We start from the raw sequence: 15841 nt of genomic DNA on the forward strand, positions 1-15841 counted from the left end.
CTAAAATAAACATTTTAAAAACGATGAACAGAATAAAAACTGTTTTCTATTTGAACATGTGTTTCCTGCATGTTCAGGATGCATGGGCCCCTTGTTACCATGGTAACCACTGTGTGGTTTCCATGGCTGTTTGAGCACAGAGAGAGGGGATGTTGTCCTGCTCCTCCTCTCAGTGATGGAGGGGATTAAACCCTCAGACACGATCAATCTGCTGCAGGAATCAATCTGCTGCAGGAACGTGTCGATCAATTGATCAACCAGGTTTACCACATCAGTTATCACAAAATAATCAGGCCTAATTAACTAATGATGAAATAATTAATTATCTGGTGACCGTCTGCAGAAGCTCGACAGCTACATTCCTCAGTTCTTCTCTGTAATAATCCAGTGTGAACTCTGGGAGGCGCCGCAGATCAACGAACACCTGCAGAACATTTTGTTCTCACAGAACATCACTGTGATCCTCAGGAACAGAAAACTGAATGTAAATAAATCAACAAACTCACCTGTGACTCCAGACAACAAATGACGAGAACGGCAGATTAAAATAAACAGTAAATAATGATGATTTGTGATCCCGACATAAACAAAAGTAAAGTGTTTAAATAAGAACAAATATCTTTATTATTTCTCTTGTTTCATCATCACATTCACCTTCACTTCACAGATGAAACCACAGACAATATTTTCATCTCAATCATTTCAGTCTTTAACAAACATGCAGGATCTTACTTTGACTTAATTTATTCAAACTGTGTCAAAATCCACCTCTGCCATTTTACACCAGCAGGATTTGCACAGCCGGATTCACCATCAGCTGTCCACAAGCGTCTTGATTAATTCATGGGTGAGGTTTAGGCCGAACTGCAATAAACCAATCAGAAAGTCAGCTCTCATCGCCTTTAAGAATCAGCTGCACACGGAGACAGAGAAACATGACAGTGTGTAATATATGGAGAAGACAGGTCATGTGTGAATAGTTTATTTTACATCGACACATTGAACTCTTGTCCAAATACATGAATTACAAAACAAATGTCTTGCAGATATGTGACTGGTCATGTTTTACACTGTATGTTATATTTTATGACGTATTATTATCATCAAGGCAGAGAGAGGAAGACTGACAGCACCACAGACTTCAACCAGGTTTTAGTCTGTCGATGGTGTCAGTGGTTTTGACTCCAGTGTGTCATGGACAAGGTGTTAGACAGGATCCACAGTGTTTCAGCTTATGGTCCATCGTCTTCAGTCAGAAATATTCAACACGTCTCTGTCAGACAAAATAGAATAAATCAACACTGATCTGATCTGTAAAACAACATCAGGCATCAGTCAGAGACTTTCAGTCCAGCTGAGATCTACAGTAAGACCTCTGTGTCCTGCTGATGGACAGGTGGTTTACAGGATGAGTCTTTAAAGGACATTCAGCTCCAGAGACCAGAACATAAAATCCTGGACAGTCTTGACTCAGTCTGAGGACAGTCTGAGACGGTCTGCGGACAGTGTGAGACGGTCTGGAACAGTCTCGACTCAGTCTGAGGACAGTCTGAGACGGTCTGCGGACAGTGTGAGACGGTCTGGAACAGTCTCGACTCAGTCTGAGGACAGTCTGAGACGGTCTGCGGACAGTGCGAGACGGTCTGGAACAGTCTCGACTCAGTCTGAGGACAGTCTGAGACGGTCTGCGGACAGTGTGAGACGGTCTGCGGACAATCTGAGACAGTCTGGAACAGTCTGGACTCAGTCTGAGGACAGTCTGGAACAGTCTGGACTCAGTCTGAGGACAGTCTGAGACAGTCTGGAACAGTCTTGACTCAGTCTGAGGACAGTCTGAGACGGTCTGCGGACAGTGTGAGACGGTCTGCGGACAGTGTGAGACAGTCTGGAACAGTCTCGACTCAGTCTTAGGACAGTGTGAGACGGTCTGAGGACAGTGTGAGACGGTCTGGAACAGTCTCGACTCAGTCTTAGGACAGTCTGAGACGGTCTGCGGACAGTGTGAGACGGTCTGGAACAGTCTCGACTCAGTCTGAGGACAGTCTGAGACGGTCTGCGGACAGTGTGAGACGGTCTGCGGACAATCTGAGACAGTCTGGAACAGTCTGGACTCAGTCTGAGGACAGTCTGGAACAGTCTGGACTCAGTCTGAGGACAGTCTGAGACAGTCTGGAACAGTCTTGACTCAGTCTGAGGACAGTCTGAGACGGTCTGCGGACAGTGTGAGACGGTCTGCGGACAGTGTGAGACAGTCTGGAACAGTCTCGACTCAGTCTTAGGACAGTGTGAGACGGTCTGAGGACAGTGTGAGACAGTCTGGAACAGTCTCGACTCAGTCTTAGGACAGTCTGAGACGGTCTGCGGACAGTCTTGACTCAGTCTGAGGACAGATTTAGTCCCATGTCCGGCAGCAGAGCAGTTTGTGAAAGACGTTCCTGAACTCAGCGTTGAAGGCGGTGTAGATGATCGGGTTAACAGCGCTGTTGACATAACCGAGCCAAGTTACCACGGAGATGAGAGTGGGGCTGATGACACATGACCGACACAACACCTTGGTGACATGAACCACAAAGAAAGGTGTCCAACAGGCCAGAAAGACACCTGGAGACACAGAAAACAGACACTATTAGAGGGACAGGTGGACATATTTATAATGAACATCATATGAACAGATGTTCTGACAGGAGAATAAACCTGTTATAACTCATCATACAGGCGGAGTGTGTTTCCATAGTGACGTGTCGATACAAGCCGTTTCTATTTTTATCATCACAGCTCGTCTCTGTTACAGTAAAACATGAAATTTCCAGCTGAGAGAGAAGAAAGTCTCATTTTACAGGAACAAACAGAGTCGATGTCCTGCAGAAACATTCATCAACATTATCATCTAAATAATGACTTTATACACTCAAAGATCTCATTTTGTTCACAAATGTGTTAAAAATCCATGTTAGTGAGCAGCTAATCGTCCACCTGACAGGTGTGACACATACAGACTGATTAGACAGCAGGATTAATTAATGCAGGTGTGTTTGGACTGGACTGGAAAAAAAGACTTTTGTTTGTCTGTTTATTCATTTATTTAATTTATGTTTGTTTCTTTTTTCTTTATGTATTTATTTATTTGGTTGTTTGATTGGTTGGTTGTGTATTTGTTTGTTTAATTTTTGTTTGTTTGTTTGTTTGTTTGTTTATTTATGCGTTTGTTTGTTTGTTTGGGACAGTATAAGACAGTCTGAGGATTGTTTGAGACAAGATTTATATATATGAAATATATGTATTTCATAAGATGTTTTGGTTTGCTTTATTATTATTATATTTTTATATTATTATACTTATTTTTTTTTATTTCTAAACTTGGTCTGTGTCAGAAAACAGCCTTGTCCCACTTCAAACAATTTAAAAATGTGCTTCAAGCCTTCAAAATCCAAAATTGAGGTAAAACTCCCAGTAACAGCCAACATAAACAGACAAATACAGAATATATTTACAAATTGCATCATAAATGCTATATTTCAATGATGCTGCAGAGAAGACATCAAGATGGCTGTGGGCTGATCCAGGAACAGCACCTGATCGCTCGTAGCTGGGTCACCAGGTCAGGTTACATCACTCTTCCTGTGTCTACGCTGCGTTGTAAAGTGTGTGTGTTAAAAACAATATTTTACAGTTGGATGGTTAAGAAAATAAATTCATTTACACAGTTGGCTGTTGGAACTTGGTTATAATTGTGATACTGCTTTGAAATTCAGATTTTTTTTACCAGGTGAGGACTGAAAAAATCTTTATTGCCTTTTCATTTAACTCTGGAATGGCAATAGAAATATAGAAAGGATTCATATTCCTTAAATTCTTACCTTTCAAAAGGGACAAGTTTGCATATTTGATTAATTTTTAGGCACATTTGCATAAAATAAATGTTAGTTGTGTCCTGATCCTTTTCCTTTGTCTGCAGTTTGGTGAGTTTGACATGTTAGATTTCAGTTGTCATTATAAATAAAGGCTGACTGATAAAAACTCACCAACAACAACAGGCAGCACTTTCATGGCTTTGCGTTCCCTCCCACTGACTCTGCTGCTCTGACTGTTTCTTCGTCCTCTCTTCTTCATCGCTCCTCTCTCTCTCCTGCTGCCTCGCTCCTTCCTTTCTGCTGCCTCACCATCTGAGACACTGTCCATCTGCATTGTCATTGGGTCGCTCTCCATTAGCTGCTCCTCTGTAACCAGGGTTGCAGAGGGCGTTGTCATGGAGATGGTGGATGGAGAGGTGGGGCTGAGACTGTTCGGTGTGGAATAAGTGACTTTCCCTTGAATCCCGCCTGTTGTGGCTTCAGCTTGCCGTAACGCCGAGCCAAGCCGTAAAGAGAGAGCTCGATGATTAGCTCGACCTGCCTGAGATCGACTTCGCCCACTCCACCGCCGCAGGCCTCGAAACATCCAATAATATAAGAAAAGCATGACGGGACAAGGCACGAAGAAGGAGCAGATGGACGAGTACACCACAAACCGGTCATCCTCCAATTTGCACACATTTGGATCACGACCTGGAACCTGGTTCAGACCAAAGATGACGGGACTCGCCACGCCCAGAGACAGAACCCAGGTAGCTGTGATGAGAGCCAGCTGGCGCACGCTGAACTGGTTCCTGTTGTACTTCAGAGGGACCACCACTGCAATATACCTGAAAGAGAGACAGGTGAGACCACACAGACAGGTGAGACCACACAGACAGGTGAGACCCCCGCAATGTACCTGAAACACAGACGGGTGAGACCACGATGTGAACAGGAACACAAACCAACCAATAGGAATACATCTGTTTTTTATGGATTTAATTTGTTTTTACTGGTTTAATTTGGTTTGAACTGGTTTGAACTGGTTTGACCTGTCGCAGGTGAACCAGCCATCCAGAGGTTAAACAGCTGAACAGTCAGTCAGAAGTGAAGAAGACGTCAGCTGACTCTGTGCTCATGTGACAGTCTTTATATTTAGCTTCTTGTTTCACACAGTGAATGTTTATTTATGTTCTCATGAGGTGTTTCATCATGTTCTCTCAACAAGCTGTCAGTCGGTTCCATTAGCAGCTGTCATCTATAAAAATCTGTTTTCTCACTAACGAGCTGAAGCTCCTTAAAGATGATTTAATTGTCTTTTCTCTGCCTGATGAAAAACGCCGTGACCTTCAAAGACTCCACTGACCTCTGTTTACATCAGCCATAATGATTCAACATTAATGTAATGAGACTAATTTATTTTTTAAAAGCTGTTTCATTACGATTCATTACAGCCTCTAGAGTAATCTGAATACTCTTCAATCATCACATAAGAAAAATTCATGACTGAATCAGATCAAATTGAAGTCAAACTATTTGAAAATGTTAATTGGCTCTGCTGCCAATTAAGTTTGTAATTTCCTGTTTGATGGAGGTCATACGGTAAAGAGGTCATTTAAATTCCAAATCAAATTTAAATAAATGACAGTCTGCATTTCTTTTCTTGTTACATGTAAATTCAAACTGTAGATGCAGGTTGGATGTGGACAGGGACAGACACAGGTGGACTCACCTGTCCACGCTGATGGCACACAGGTTAAGGATGGAGGCGGTGCACAGCATCACATCCATGGTCATCAGAGCGTCACAGATGTACGTGCTTAATGTCCAGATCCCTCCCAGAAACTGAACACAACACAATCAAAAATGTGTCATCACTTTCCTCAATGTCCTCACTGAGCAGGTCTCGTCTTGTTTGATTGGTCGTGACAAAAATACCTGTCAGTCAGGAAAGTCCCTCCTGTCTGCCCTTTCTCCCCTCCCCCTCCCCCTCCCCCTCCCCCTCCCCTCTTGTCTCCAGGTGCTAATGGAGAGGCTCCTCATTGGCTGACATGGGAGGGTCATCAGCTGATTGAGCTCACCTGGGCCTCTGGGCTTAAAAGCTGGACCCTCTGCTCACTCTGTGTCTCTCTTCCTCCAGCTGGCATCGACCTGGTGGTGTTTGTGGGTTGTGTTTCATTCTGCGTTAGTTTTAGGTTAATAAATTATTCTAGTTTTTTCTTTAACCCCTTGTGTGGACTCCCCCTTCTTGTTGTTGCATTCATTGAGCCGGTTTGTAACAGGTGGCCTCACGCAGTCAGAGTACAAGTACATGTTGAGACAGTCTAACACATAAATAAAAGTGGTACAAGTTTTGAAAATGAATGAAATTATCAAAACTTTTAAACTCCTCCATAAATGTCGACATTCTCAGGTTTCTCAGTGACGTCATGGTTTGACTCAGAGCTTCAGGTTCAGTAACGTGGAAGATTCAGTTGGAGCTGTAAGGTCCTTCTACGTAAATCCCCTTTTGGACAAGCAGGTTTTTGTCTCTTTTGGCATCAGGTGCAGTCACTCTGCAATCTGCAAGGTGGGGGGGGGCAGAACCTGTGCAGGAGAGTACGACACCACACACACACTGTGGTACGTCACACACACCACATGAAACCTTGAATAATCTGGTGCTTCTTATTCTGTTCTATATTATTGATTGTAGTTTGTGTTTTGTGTTGTGCTGCCTGTATTTTCCTGTTGTTTGTATTTTCTCTTGTGTTTTTGTTGCTGAGTCTTTTGAATTTTAAAGGCCCAACTAGGAGCTTAGGCAATAAAATGCTGTGGTGTGTGGCACTGATTCATGCTACATACTTGCCCCTCCACATACAAACACTGAACAAATGAAACCACACATGTCCTCACTCTGCAGGTATAAAGTCCCACTGGTCCCAGCGAACACTGACCTCAGAGTAAACATAGAGCGGCAGCACCAACACCGCCAGCAGCAGGTCGGCCGCTGCCAAGCTGATGATGAAGTAGTTGGTGGCAGTTTTCAGGGAGCGCTCGGTGAGGACACTCAGACACACCAGGATGTTCCCCAGAATGATGACCAGGATCAAAGGGACACCGAGGACCAGGGCCAGGTAGTTGTAGTCACTCAGGCTCGTCTCACCTGTAGAGCTGCCAGGCGTCACATTGTCCATGATGAAGGTCCTGAGCACTCAACATCTGGACACACGACAAGTGACTGTCAGCATATTCACTGTTAGGACAGAGTACTGGTCATGTGATCAGGTCTCACCTTGCTGTTACCTGTCCCAAATGTTGTCTCAGTTCCAGGTGTGTTTCAGTCTCAGCAGGTCCACAGCTGCCTGAGTTTGTTGACTTCACATTTTTGTCTTTACGCATCATGACGTCTTCTGTAATAATTAACATATTTACACACAAATAATCACTATAGCACCTAATCAGTCCACAGGTGAAACTAGTCCCCAAAGATTATTGTTAAATAAAACATGTTTGTGTGGAAACAGACTGATGTCATGTCTCATAAACAGTGAATCACATCACAGAGCTGCTTTCCAGCTGCTTCAGCACCGCCATGACGACCAACACATGACATCACTGTCACTGTCTGCCTGTAGAGGGCAGTATTATTATGATGAAGACCAGGCCTGAAAGCTCCAGCTGTATGGAAACTAGCCCCGACACTGACGAGAGCAGCTACGTCTCTCGTCTTTGTGGTGAAACCAGGTGCTGTTAAAGCTGCAGCGTGTTTATGTTTCTGATATCATTCATTTCTTGTAAAACCATAATGGACAGAAAATAGGGTCTTAAAAAGTGACATGTGAGAAATAAAGGATAAAGAAACAAGCTGACTGTTTTCAAAAGTGATGCAGTCTTATAAATGTATGTGTCTAAACTGACCTCAGAATGAAATCAGTCAAATTACAGCGGCTGTTTTTACCCAAAAAGGGGCGGGGTTTGACAAAGGAGCACAGCTGCTCACTCAGACATGACCATGGAAACAAAGCCAGATGTGACAGCAGACGCTCACCAGCATTTGGCGTGATGCCGGAAACGTGACAACTGAAGTGGCAACAGAGACAGAAAAGTGAACGATGATAATCAGCAGGTGACTTCCTGCTGCTGCACACCTGTAACTCATCAGAGACAAGACAGGCATCTTCATCAGCACGACACGTCTCTGCTCACGCTGTCAGAGAGGAACCACAGAAGAAGAGGTCTGACTTCCCAGTGAGGGATGATGATGTTTGTGATTACTGTGTGTAATGGTTTGATTGGTCCCAGTAGGAAGTCTGGGATAAACACAGTGTCACCTGATCAGAGCAGAAACTCAACACAGACTCTGCGTCTGTGCTGCTGTCTGCAGGTCAGTATGAGAACTGATGATGATGATGATGGTGATGATGAGCTGTTACACAGACAGACATCAGCTAATGTTACATCTGTCACCTCCACATGACACCACCTCTGATTGGATGGCTGTGGTCACATGACACATGGTCACATGGTTTCAGTGAGTTATGTTTCATGATCGACAAAAGTTTCATATAAAATTAACTTATTTTCATCTTCAGTAGGTTTTCAGTAACAAGAAAATTGTCTGAATTTTTAATTTTGAATTATCATCATCGTCACTTCCTGTGACATTAAATCTGTCAGATTGTGTCCAGAACATGATGTGTATGACCTGTTGCCATGGTGACCACCTATGTGACATCATGCTGATGAACTAGCAGGATCATCAGACTGATCTTTATGGAAAGGTCAGTGATCAGAGTAAAACCCTGGACTGGACCGACTGGATCAGGTTCAGATTGTATATATACATACACCTCTATAGGATGACATATACTTTACAATCTATCAGAACAACTTTACAATCTATCAGAACAACTTTACAATCCATCAGAACAACTTTACAATCCATCAGAACAACTTTACAATATAACAGAACAACTTTACAATCTATCAGAACAACTTTACAATATAACAGAACAACTTTACAATCTATCAGAACAACTTTACAATCTATCAGAACAACTTTACAATATAACAGAACAACTTTACAATCTATCAGAACAACTTTACAATATAACAGAACAACTTTACAATCTATCAGAACAACTTTACAATCTATCAGAACAACTTTACAATCTAACAGAACCACAGAAGAACTCCTGTAGTCATGTAGTAGTAGAGAAAGAAAAGCTCTCAATAAAAAGTTTAGACTTGTGATGACCTCATCTATGAGTCATGTGTGGTGGGCATGGACTCAGAGAGGAACAGCTGGACAGATGTAATATGAGGGCATCAGGTCATGATGTCATCAGTTCATATGGGACCATAATCCATACTGCATGAACATAATTAATATTATTAATAACCACATCTGTTGGGGGGATTTCAGGATGATTTTCACAATAAAAGCTCCACACAGGTTCACACATTTCATTTGTGTCTGTTATGATTTTATGAAACAGTTCAAACATGGAACCTGCTGATTTCCTGTTAAAGTTATAATTTTTAGAGTGTAAAATTCATTCACTCTGAGTGTTGACATGTTACCATGGTTACAGCATCTCTCTCCAGTCCACAGGTTTCTATAATCAGGGTAGAAGATCTCACTTATTGTGTCACATGATCATGTTTGTGATCAGCTGGTTACACAGGAGACTGAAGGTTCAGTAACAGCTCATATTTTATTTCACACAACATCCAACAGTCTGACTCCATCCATCCATCCATCCATCCATCCATCCATCCATCCATCCATCCTTATCCTGACGGGTTGCAGGGGGGCTGGAGTTTATCCCAGCTGACGCTGTGTGAGACGCTGCGTGAGACGCTGCGTGAGACGCTGCGTGAGACGCTGCGTGAGACGCTCGGGACGCCGCGCACAAATCACCAATTCAGTCTGACTCAAACAGTCACAGCTGCTGTGTTCACAACAACAAACGTTTTCAGATTCATTTCTGATTTCTTTATATATAAAAATAGATGCTTCTGTTTCTAACAATGTGTTCATCAGTGTCCACTGGAAAAGAAAGTAAAGGCGTCCCACAAGGCTTCATTCTTGATCCTCTTCTATTCATTATTTATATAAATAATATACAAAATAATACATATAATCATCTCCTCCCCTGATATATCTTAATGAGCACCTCGGGGTCATTTATGTCCCTTTTACGTCTGAAAATAGAATCTGGATGATTCCTGTTCTCTGTCATATCAGTGAATATATTGATTACATTTATTTGTGTTTCATCTGTTGTTTCTCTGAAAACAGAATCTTGTGTCATATTTGTTCTTTAACAACAAAGTCAAAATAATAAAAACAGAAAACTGAATAAAAGTTCAGACTCACAGTTTAGAAAATGTCCAGATACTCCTTCAGTCAACCTTCTTCTTCTTCAGTTGTTTATTGATCCAGAATTATTGATCAATCTCCATCTTTGACCTGCTTCTCCACTTGTTTCTCCTCCTCATGCCGTCTCTTCTGCTCTCAAACTTTTTCTTCTCATCTATAAAAACATCTCTCTCTCTCTCACTCTCTCTCTCTCTGTATTGGAGCTTTCTGATTGGATGACATCTGTGATGATGTAACCCCTCCCCCCTTTCTGTTTGTTCTGATCATCTTCTTTTTCTGTGGTGCTTTTTCTGCTGATGTCCTCCTGTTACAGTTCACCTGCCGATACACATCTGCATCTACATATTTAGCTGTGATATATTGATATATTGATTTTCGTCTGTAATCAGTCCGACTGAATTTTGCTTCAGTTCTCTCTTTTTCAGACTTGTCATTTTGACAGTTGATCATGTGACCTCTCAGCTGGAGCAGCTGCATGTTGTTTTGGTCATATGTAGATTAACACAGGACACAGTCAGTGGAACAATGAGATGTAGATGTAAAATATATCAGTTGTATTATATATTAGTACACACATCCGTAGATGATTAGTGTCGTTCAAACAGGCTGTGAGTTATCGAGGAAAATATAAGAAATGTTATAATTGTCTCCTGTATTTGAAAATAATCACTTCATAATTTTCACATTATTTTGAGGAGGTTTCTCAGTTCGATCTTCTTGTGCGTCGGTACAATGAGGCATTTGTTTTAATCAATAGATTAAGCTTCTATATAGTTCTTACCAGTTGACCACCACCACGATTGAAAACAGTGTTGACTCTCCACCATCTTGACTCTAATCTTTATGAACACTAAACAGAAATATGTGTAAATATTCTGCAGCAACTTTTCCCTGAACACATCCATTAAAACCAGATGAGCGTCTCATCAGGATACTTTCATCTTAAAAACACTGTCAAGATCAACAGAGCCTGCCAGACTGAACTGAGGGACAAGTTTACCTGCGGATGAAATGTCACCTGTGACACCTGGAGGAGAGCAGGACATCTGCCCAGAGACAGCACTCTGGTTAAACTGGTTAAACTGGTGTGACTGGTGTGACTGGTGGTAGTTGAATCTCTTTTCTTCTTCTTCTGCTCTTTGTTCACAGACACCATGTGGACGGTATGTCCAGATGTCTGTCTTCAGTCCAACGGACAGCTGTCAACTCATCTCTTTAAACCGATGTTAACCTGGTGCATGATGGGAGACGAATCTGCTCAAACTTGTGAAACTGACCTCGTGTAGGCGGCCTCTACTGGCCACAGGAAGTCATGATTCTGTTTAAATCAATCTGAAATATTAAAAAACAGAACAGTGAGAACATCATTCTTTATACAACAGAACAGTGTAACATTATGCTACATCACCAAGCGTTACATTATGTTACATTATGTTACATTATGTTACATTATGTTACATTCAATTAAACATTTCATTGTGTAACATATGAAATGACATTATTGTACACTAGATTATATTACACTTTGTTACATTGTCTTAGATTATGTTATTTATGTTGCATTATGTAACATCATATTGCCTTTTATTACATTACAGTATATTATGTTAAGTTACATAACACGACATTATGCTACATTACATTATGTTATGTTACATTACTTTACTTTATCTAGTGTAAAGTAACATGTTACGTTCTGTGATGTTATATTATGCTACTTTATATTATGTTTTGTTACATTATGTTACACATCACATTATGTTTGATGGAGCTACATTGTTACCTTATGTACTGGTTTCCACAGTCAGACCAGTATCTCCTGACCTGGAGACCAGTCATCACTGACAGGCTGGTCTGTGCTGTGAGGAGCTGGTTTCAGGGGGAGGAGGTTTATCTCTCCCTCACACTCCTCCACCTTCTCACCTCTTCATCATCCATCACACTGTTTCCACGGTGATTCATCACATCTCACTCTCACTAACACACAGCTCACCTCTCTGTGTTTTCACTCTATAGTCAACCATCAGCTACTTCTGTCAGTGAAGATGATGTCACATGAAAAACAGCGTTCATTTAAAGTTCAAACACCAAAACTTTATTTGAACGAACACTGCAGCTGCTCTCACGTCGTTCAGTCATGACCTCCAACATTTCACTGCCATAGAAACGACACCAGACGACAGCGCTGTGTTTGAACAGAGCACTTTATATGTTTAATATGATCAGCTGGTGATGTTCCAGCCTGTGGTCCATTAGAAAACAAATTAAATGTGTGACTGGCTCTGTGTGTGTGTGTGTGTGTGTGTGTGTGTGTGTAATTATAGACTGTATTATTGAGATGGGTCCATCAGTAGTGTATATTTCTTCAGCAGATGATGACAGACGTTTGTGTGATTTAAATGGTCCATATGCAGATGTGATGTGATGAATAATGTATGAAACATACGTCCATCATGAAGCAGATAAAAGAACTTGAATCTCTCACAAATGTTAATGACACACAGCTCATTAACATGTGAAGTGTTCAGACTCTCACATTAATTATGAAGCTCAGTGAGGCTCTCAGCCAACAACATGTGAGATAATAACTCAGAATTTAATATACAACCTGGCATGACTGGAAAAACTGCAGTATATAATCTGAAATCTGAAGAAAACCTGATAAATAACTGCAAAGAAAAAACGGCTAATTTTGTTTAGCAACAAAGATGAAAGGCGCAAAAAGAGCCTGAGTTTTGATTCATGTAAAAGATCAGCATTTTATTACCATAAAAACAAACCAAAACTCAGGGACCTCATGACAAAACAATGTCTGTAAAAAGGACTAAAGGACCATTTCAACTCAAATTTTAACCACAAGAGTTCTGACCAAAACTAAAGACAGTCCACTTCAGCCCAGCTCTTAAATCTCTTCACTGGTTGAGTTTCAAGTTTTATTACATACTTATAAATTTGTACGTTTGATCAATAACACTGTGAAACCCCTCAGATCAGAGGGGAGGGGCTCACGGCCAAATCTAAACACGATGAAGCAGCTTTTACTTGTTCTGCACCACAACGCTGGAACCAGACTGAAGACCTTATTGTTCTCAAGTGCTTTGAACTAAATATTTTAAAAACCTGAGGTCTTATTGTCATTGTAGTATTATTTATATTATATTTATTTATTTTTTTCTCTTGCATCTTATTTCATAGGTTTATAGAAGTGTTTCTCCTCGGTATTGTACATAAAATATTTTTAGCTTTCTTGGGACACAAGTCTGTTTCTACTGTTTTGTCCTTTTAGTGTCTTCTGTTCCTTTGGCACCACCTGCAGGACAAACTGTCGTCTGAGGCTTTTTATTTCATCTTCATTAATAAAATCAGTGTAGAATAGTCAAACGTCACAGGATGAATAATGACATTCAAAATAAATCTCATTCATAAAACCAAAATAGTTCAAAGTATTATTCAATAATCAAAATCAATTTTATTGACTATGGAAGCATTCTGTCTCCAGCCAACAAGAAGACTGACAGATCATCAAAAACACACGATAATAATAATGATCATCATCATTATTATCAGATTAATCTTCACTGTTAACGGCCATGTGACAGAAGCTGTTACTATAGAAACGGCTAACATCACAGAGAAACAGTTTCTGTTCGACTTTGAGTCCAAACTGAACTGAAACCTGCAGTTTGATCTCAGCTTTGTCAACGTCAAAGACACAACAGCATAAACTCTACATATACAAACTGTATTAGCAATAAGTATATAAACTATTTAAACTATAATTATATAAAATATAGAAACTATGTCTCAGCGTAATGTTTGTAACAATGGATTCTAAAATGTTTCAAATACATTCCAACAAAATCTTCACGAAAGACAAAACGTCTGTCTGTCTCTGTGATCGGTGGGTCAGATGTGTGTGTGTCCTCTGACATCACTTCCCGTGTCCAAAAGGATCAGACGTAGATCGTCCAGCGAGTTCGTCTCCTCCAGACTGAAGCTCGTGACCCAAATTCATCACTGCACAAATACTGAGCTGACAGGTGGGAGGAGCAGCCACAGGAGCGATGTACCTGTGGATCAATAAATAAATACATCAGTCAATACATCAATATATATATCAATACATTGATAAATACATCAGCAGCTTTGGTAGTCACTGAAGTAAAAATCTGGTATGAGAGGAGTTTGGAGAAAGACTTTATCAGGACTTGTCTCAGCGTTCAGCTGTGGAGGAGAACTGCTGACCTGGACTGGACTGGACTGGACTGTCAGGTGACGGAAGGAGAACTTTGAGGAAGTCCTGAACCCGCACAAAATGTCCACTGTGGACGAGGCAGAGTCTGAAGACTCAGTAGAAGACTAGTCCATATCCCTGCAGAGCTCTTCAAGGCACCGGGTGTCGATGAGATTCAACTTGAGATGTTGAAGGTTCTGCACAATGTTGGACTGTCTCGGCTGACACGTGTCTTCAGTGTTTCCTGGAGGTTGGGGAAAGGACCTGTGGAGTGGCAGAACAAGATGGCGGTTCCTTTTTTAAAAAGGGGGACTAGAGGGTGTGCTTCAGTTTTCAGGGACCAGCTCTTTACCTTGGCAGGATTACTGGAGGGGTCATGGGAGTTTGACCATCTAATCTACATATGTTTTGTGGACTGGGAGAAGAACTACAACCTTGACACTCCAGGGGGTCCTGTGGGGGTCCTGTGGGGGTCCTGTGGGGGTCCTGTGGGGGTCCTGTTGGGGTCCTGTGGGGGTCCTGTGGGGGTCCTGTTGGGGTCCTGTTGGGGTCCTGTGGGGGTTGCTGTGGGGGTCCTGTGGGGGTCCTGTGGGGGTTGCTGTGGGGGTCCTGTGGGGGTCCTGTGGGGGTCCTGTGGGGGTTGCTGTGGGGGTTGCTGTGGGTCTATGGGTTATGGGGTCATTGCCACAAGCCATCCGGTCCCTGTATAACCAAAGTGCGAGCTGTGTCCATGTCCTCAACACGAAGTGAAACATGTTCTCAGTTGGTGTTGGACTCGTCTAGGCCTGTCCCCTTGTCTCTGATCCTGTTTGTGATCTTCATGGACAGGATCTCAAGGCTCAGCCGGAGTGAGGGGAGTGTCCAGTTAAGGAACTTCAGAATTCCGTCTTTGTTCTTTGCAGATCACGTGGTTCTGTTGGTTTCATCAGACTGTGACCTTCAGCAAACACTTGGGCAGTTTGCAGAGTTGGCACCTTCAAGTCTGAGGACATGGTTTCCTGCTGGAAAATGGTGGACTTCTCCCTCCAGTTGGGTAGTGAGTTGTTGACATGAGAGGAGTTCAGGTGTCTTGGTGTCTTGTTCACGAGTGACTGGAAGACGGAGTGTGAGATCGACAGGTGGATTGGTGCAGCGTCAGCAGTAATGTCAGCGTTGGACGGTCACGATTCAGAAGAAGCTGAGACTGAAGTTGTTCTATGTTCCAACGGTCTCCTGTGGTCATGAGCTTTACTTCATGACTGAAAGAATGAGACTGTAGATACAAGCAGCTGATCTGAGTTTCTGGACTCAGAGAGGTTGAGGAGTAGAACTGAAAGGAACCAGCTGAGGTGGTTCAACACCTGATCAGGATCATGGATCAATGGACAACTTCCTCTGGCGGTTTTCCAGACACATCTTCTTATCTCA

General features: G+C 42.0%; 1 protein-coding gene across 1 annotated transcript; it reads right to left on the reverse strand.

Annotated features, from left to right (window-relative positions):
- Nucleotides 1-2370: 2370 nt before the first annotated feature.
- drd4-rs (dopamine receptor D4 related sequence) lies at nucleotides 2371-10325 on the reverse strand. The gene is made up of 5 exons (XM_084710856.1): nucleotides 10198-10325; nucleotides 6770-7225; nucleotides 5566-5678; nucleotides 4023-4681; nucleotides 2371-2601 (listed from the first exon to the last, which is right to left on the reverse strand). Exons 2-5 carry the CDS (start codon nucleotides 7007-7009, stop codon nucleotides 2393-2395), a joined length of 1221 nt encoding a protein of 406 aa, XP_084566982.1. The 5' UTR covers nucleotides 7010-7225; nucleotides 10198-10325; the 3' UTR covers nucleotides 2371-2392.
- Between the last annotated feature and the right edge of the window lie 5516 nt (nucleotides 10326-15841).

Source organism: Lutjanus erythropterus, chromosome 22 (genome assembly GCF_056507025.1).
Source record: "Lutjanus erythropterus isolate fLutEry1 chromosome 22, fLutEry1.hap2, whole genome shotgun sequence".
Lineage (NCBI taxonomy): Eukaryota > Metazoa > Chordata > Actinopteri > Lutjaniformes > Lutjanidae > Lutjanus > Lutjanus erythropterus.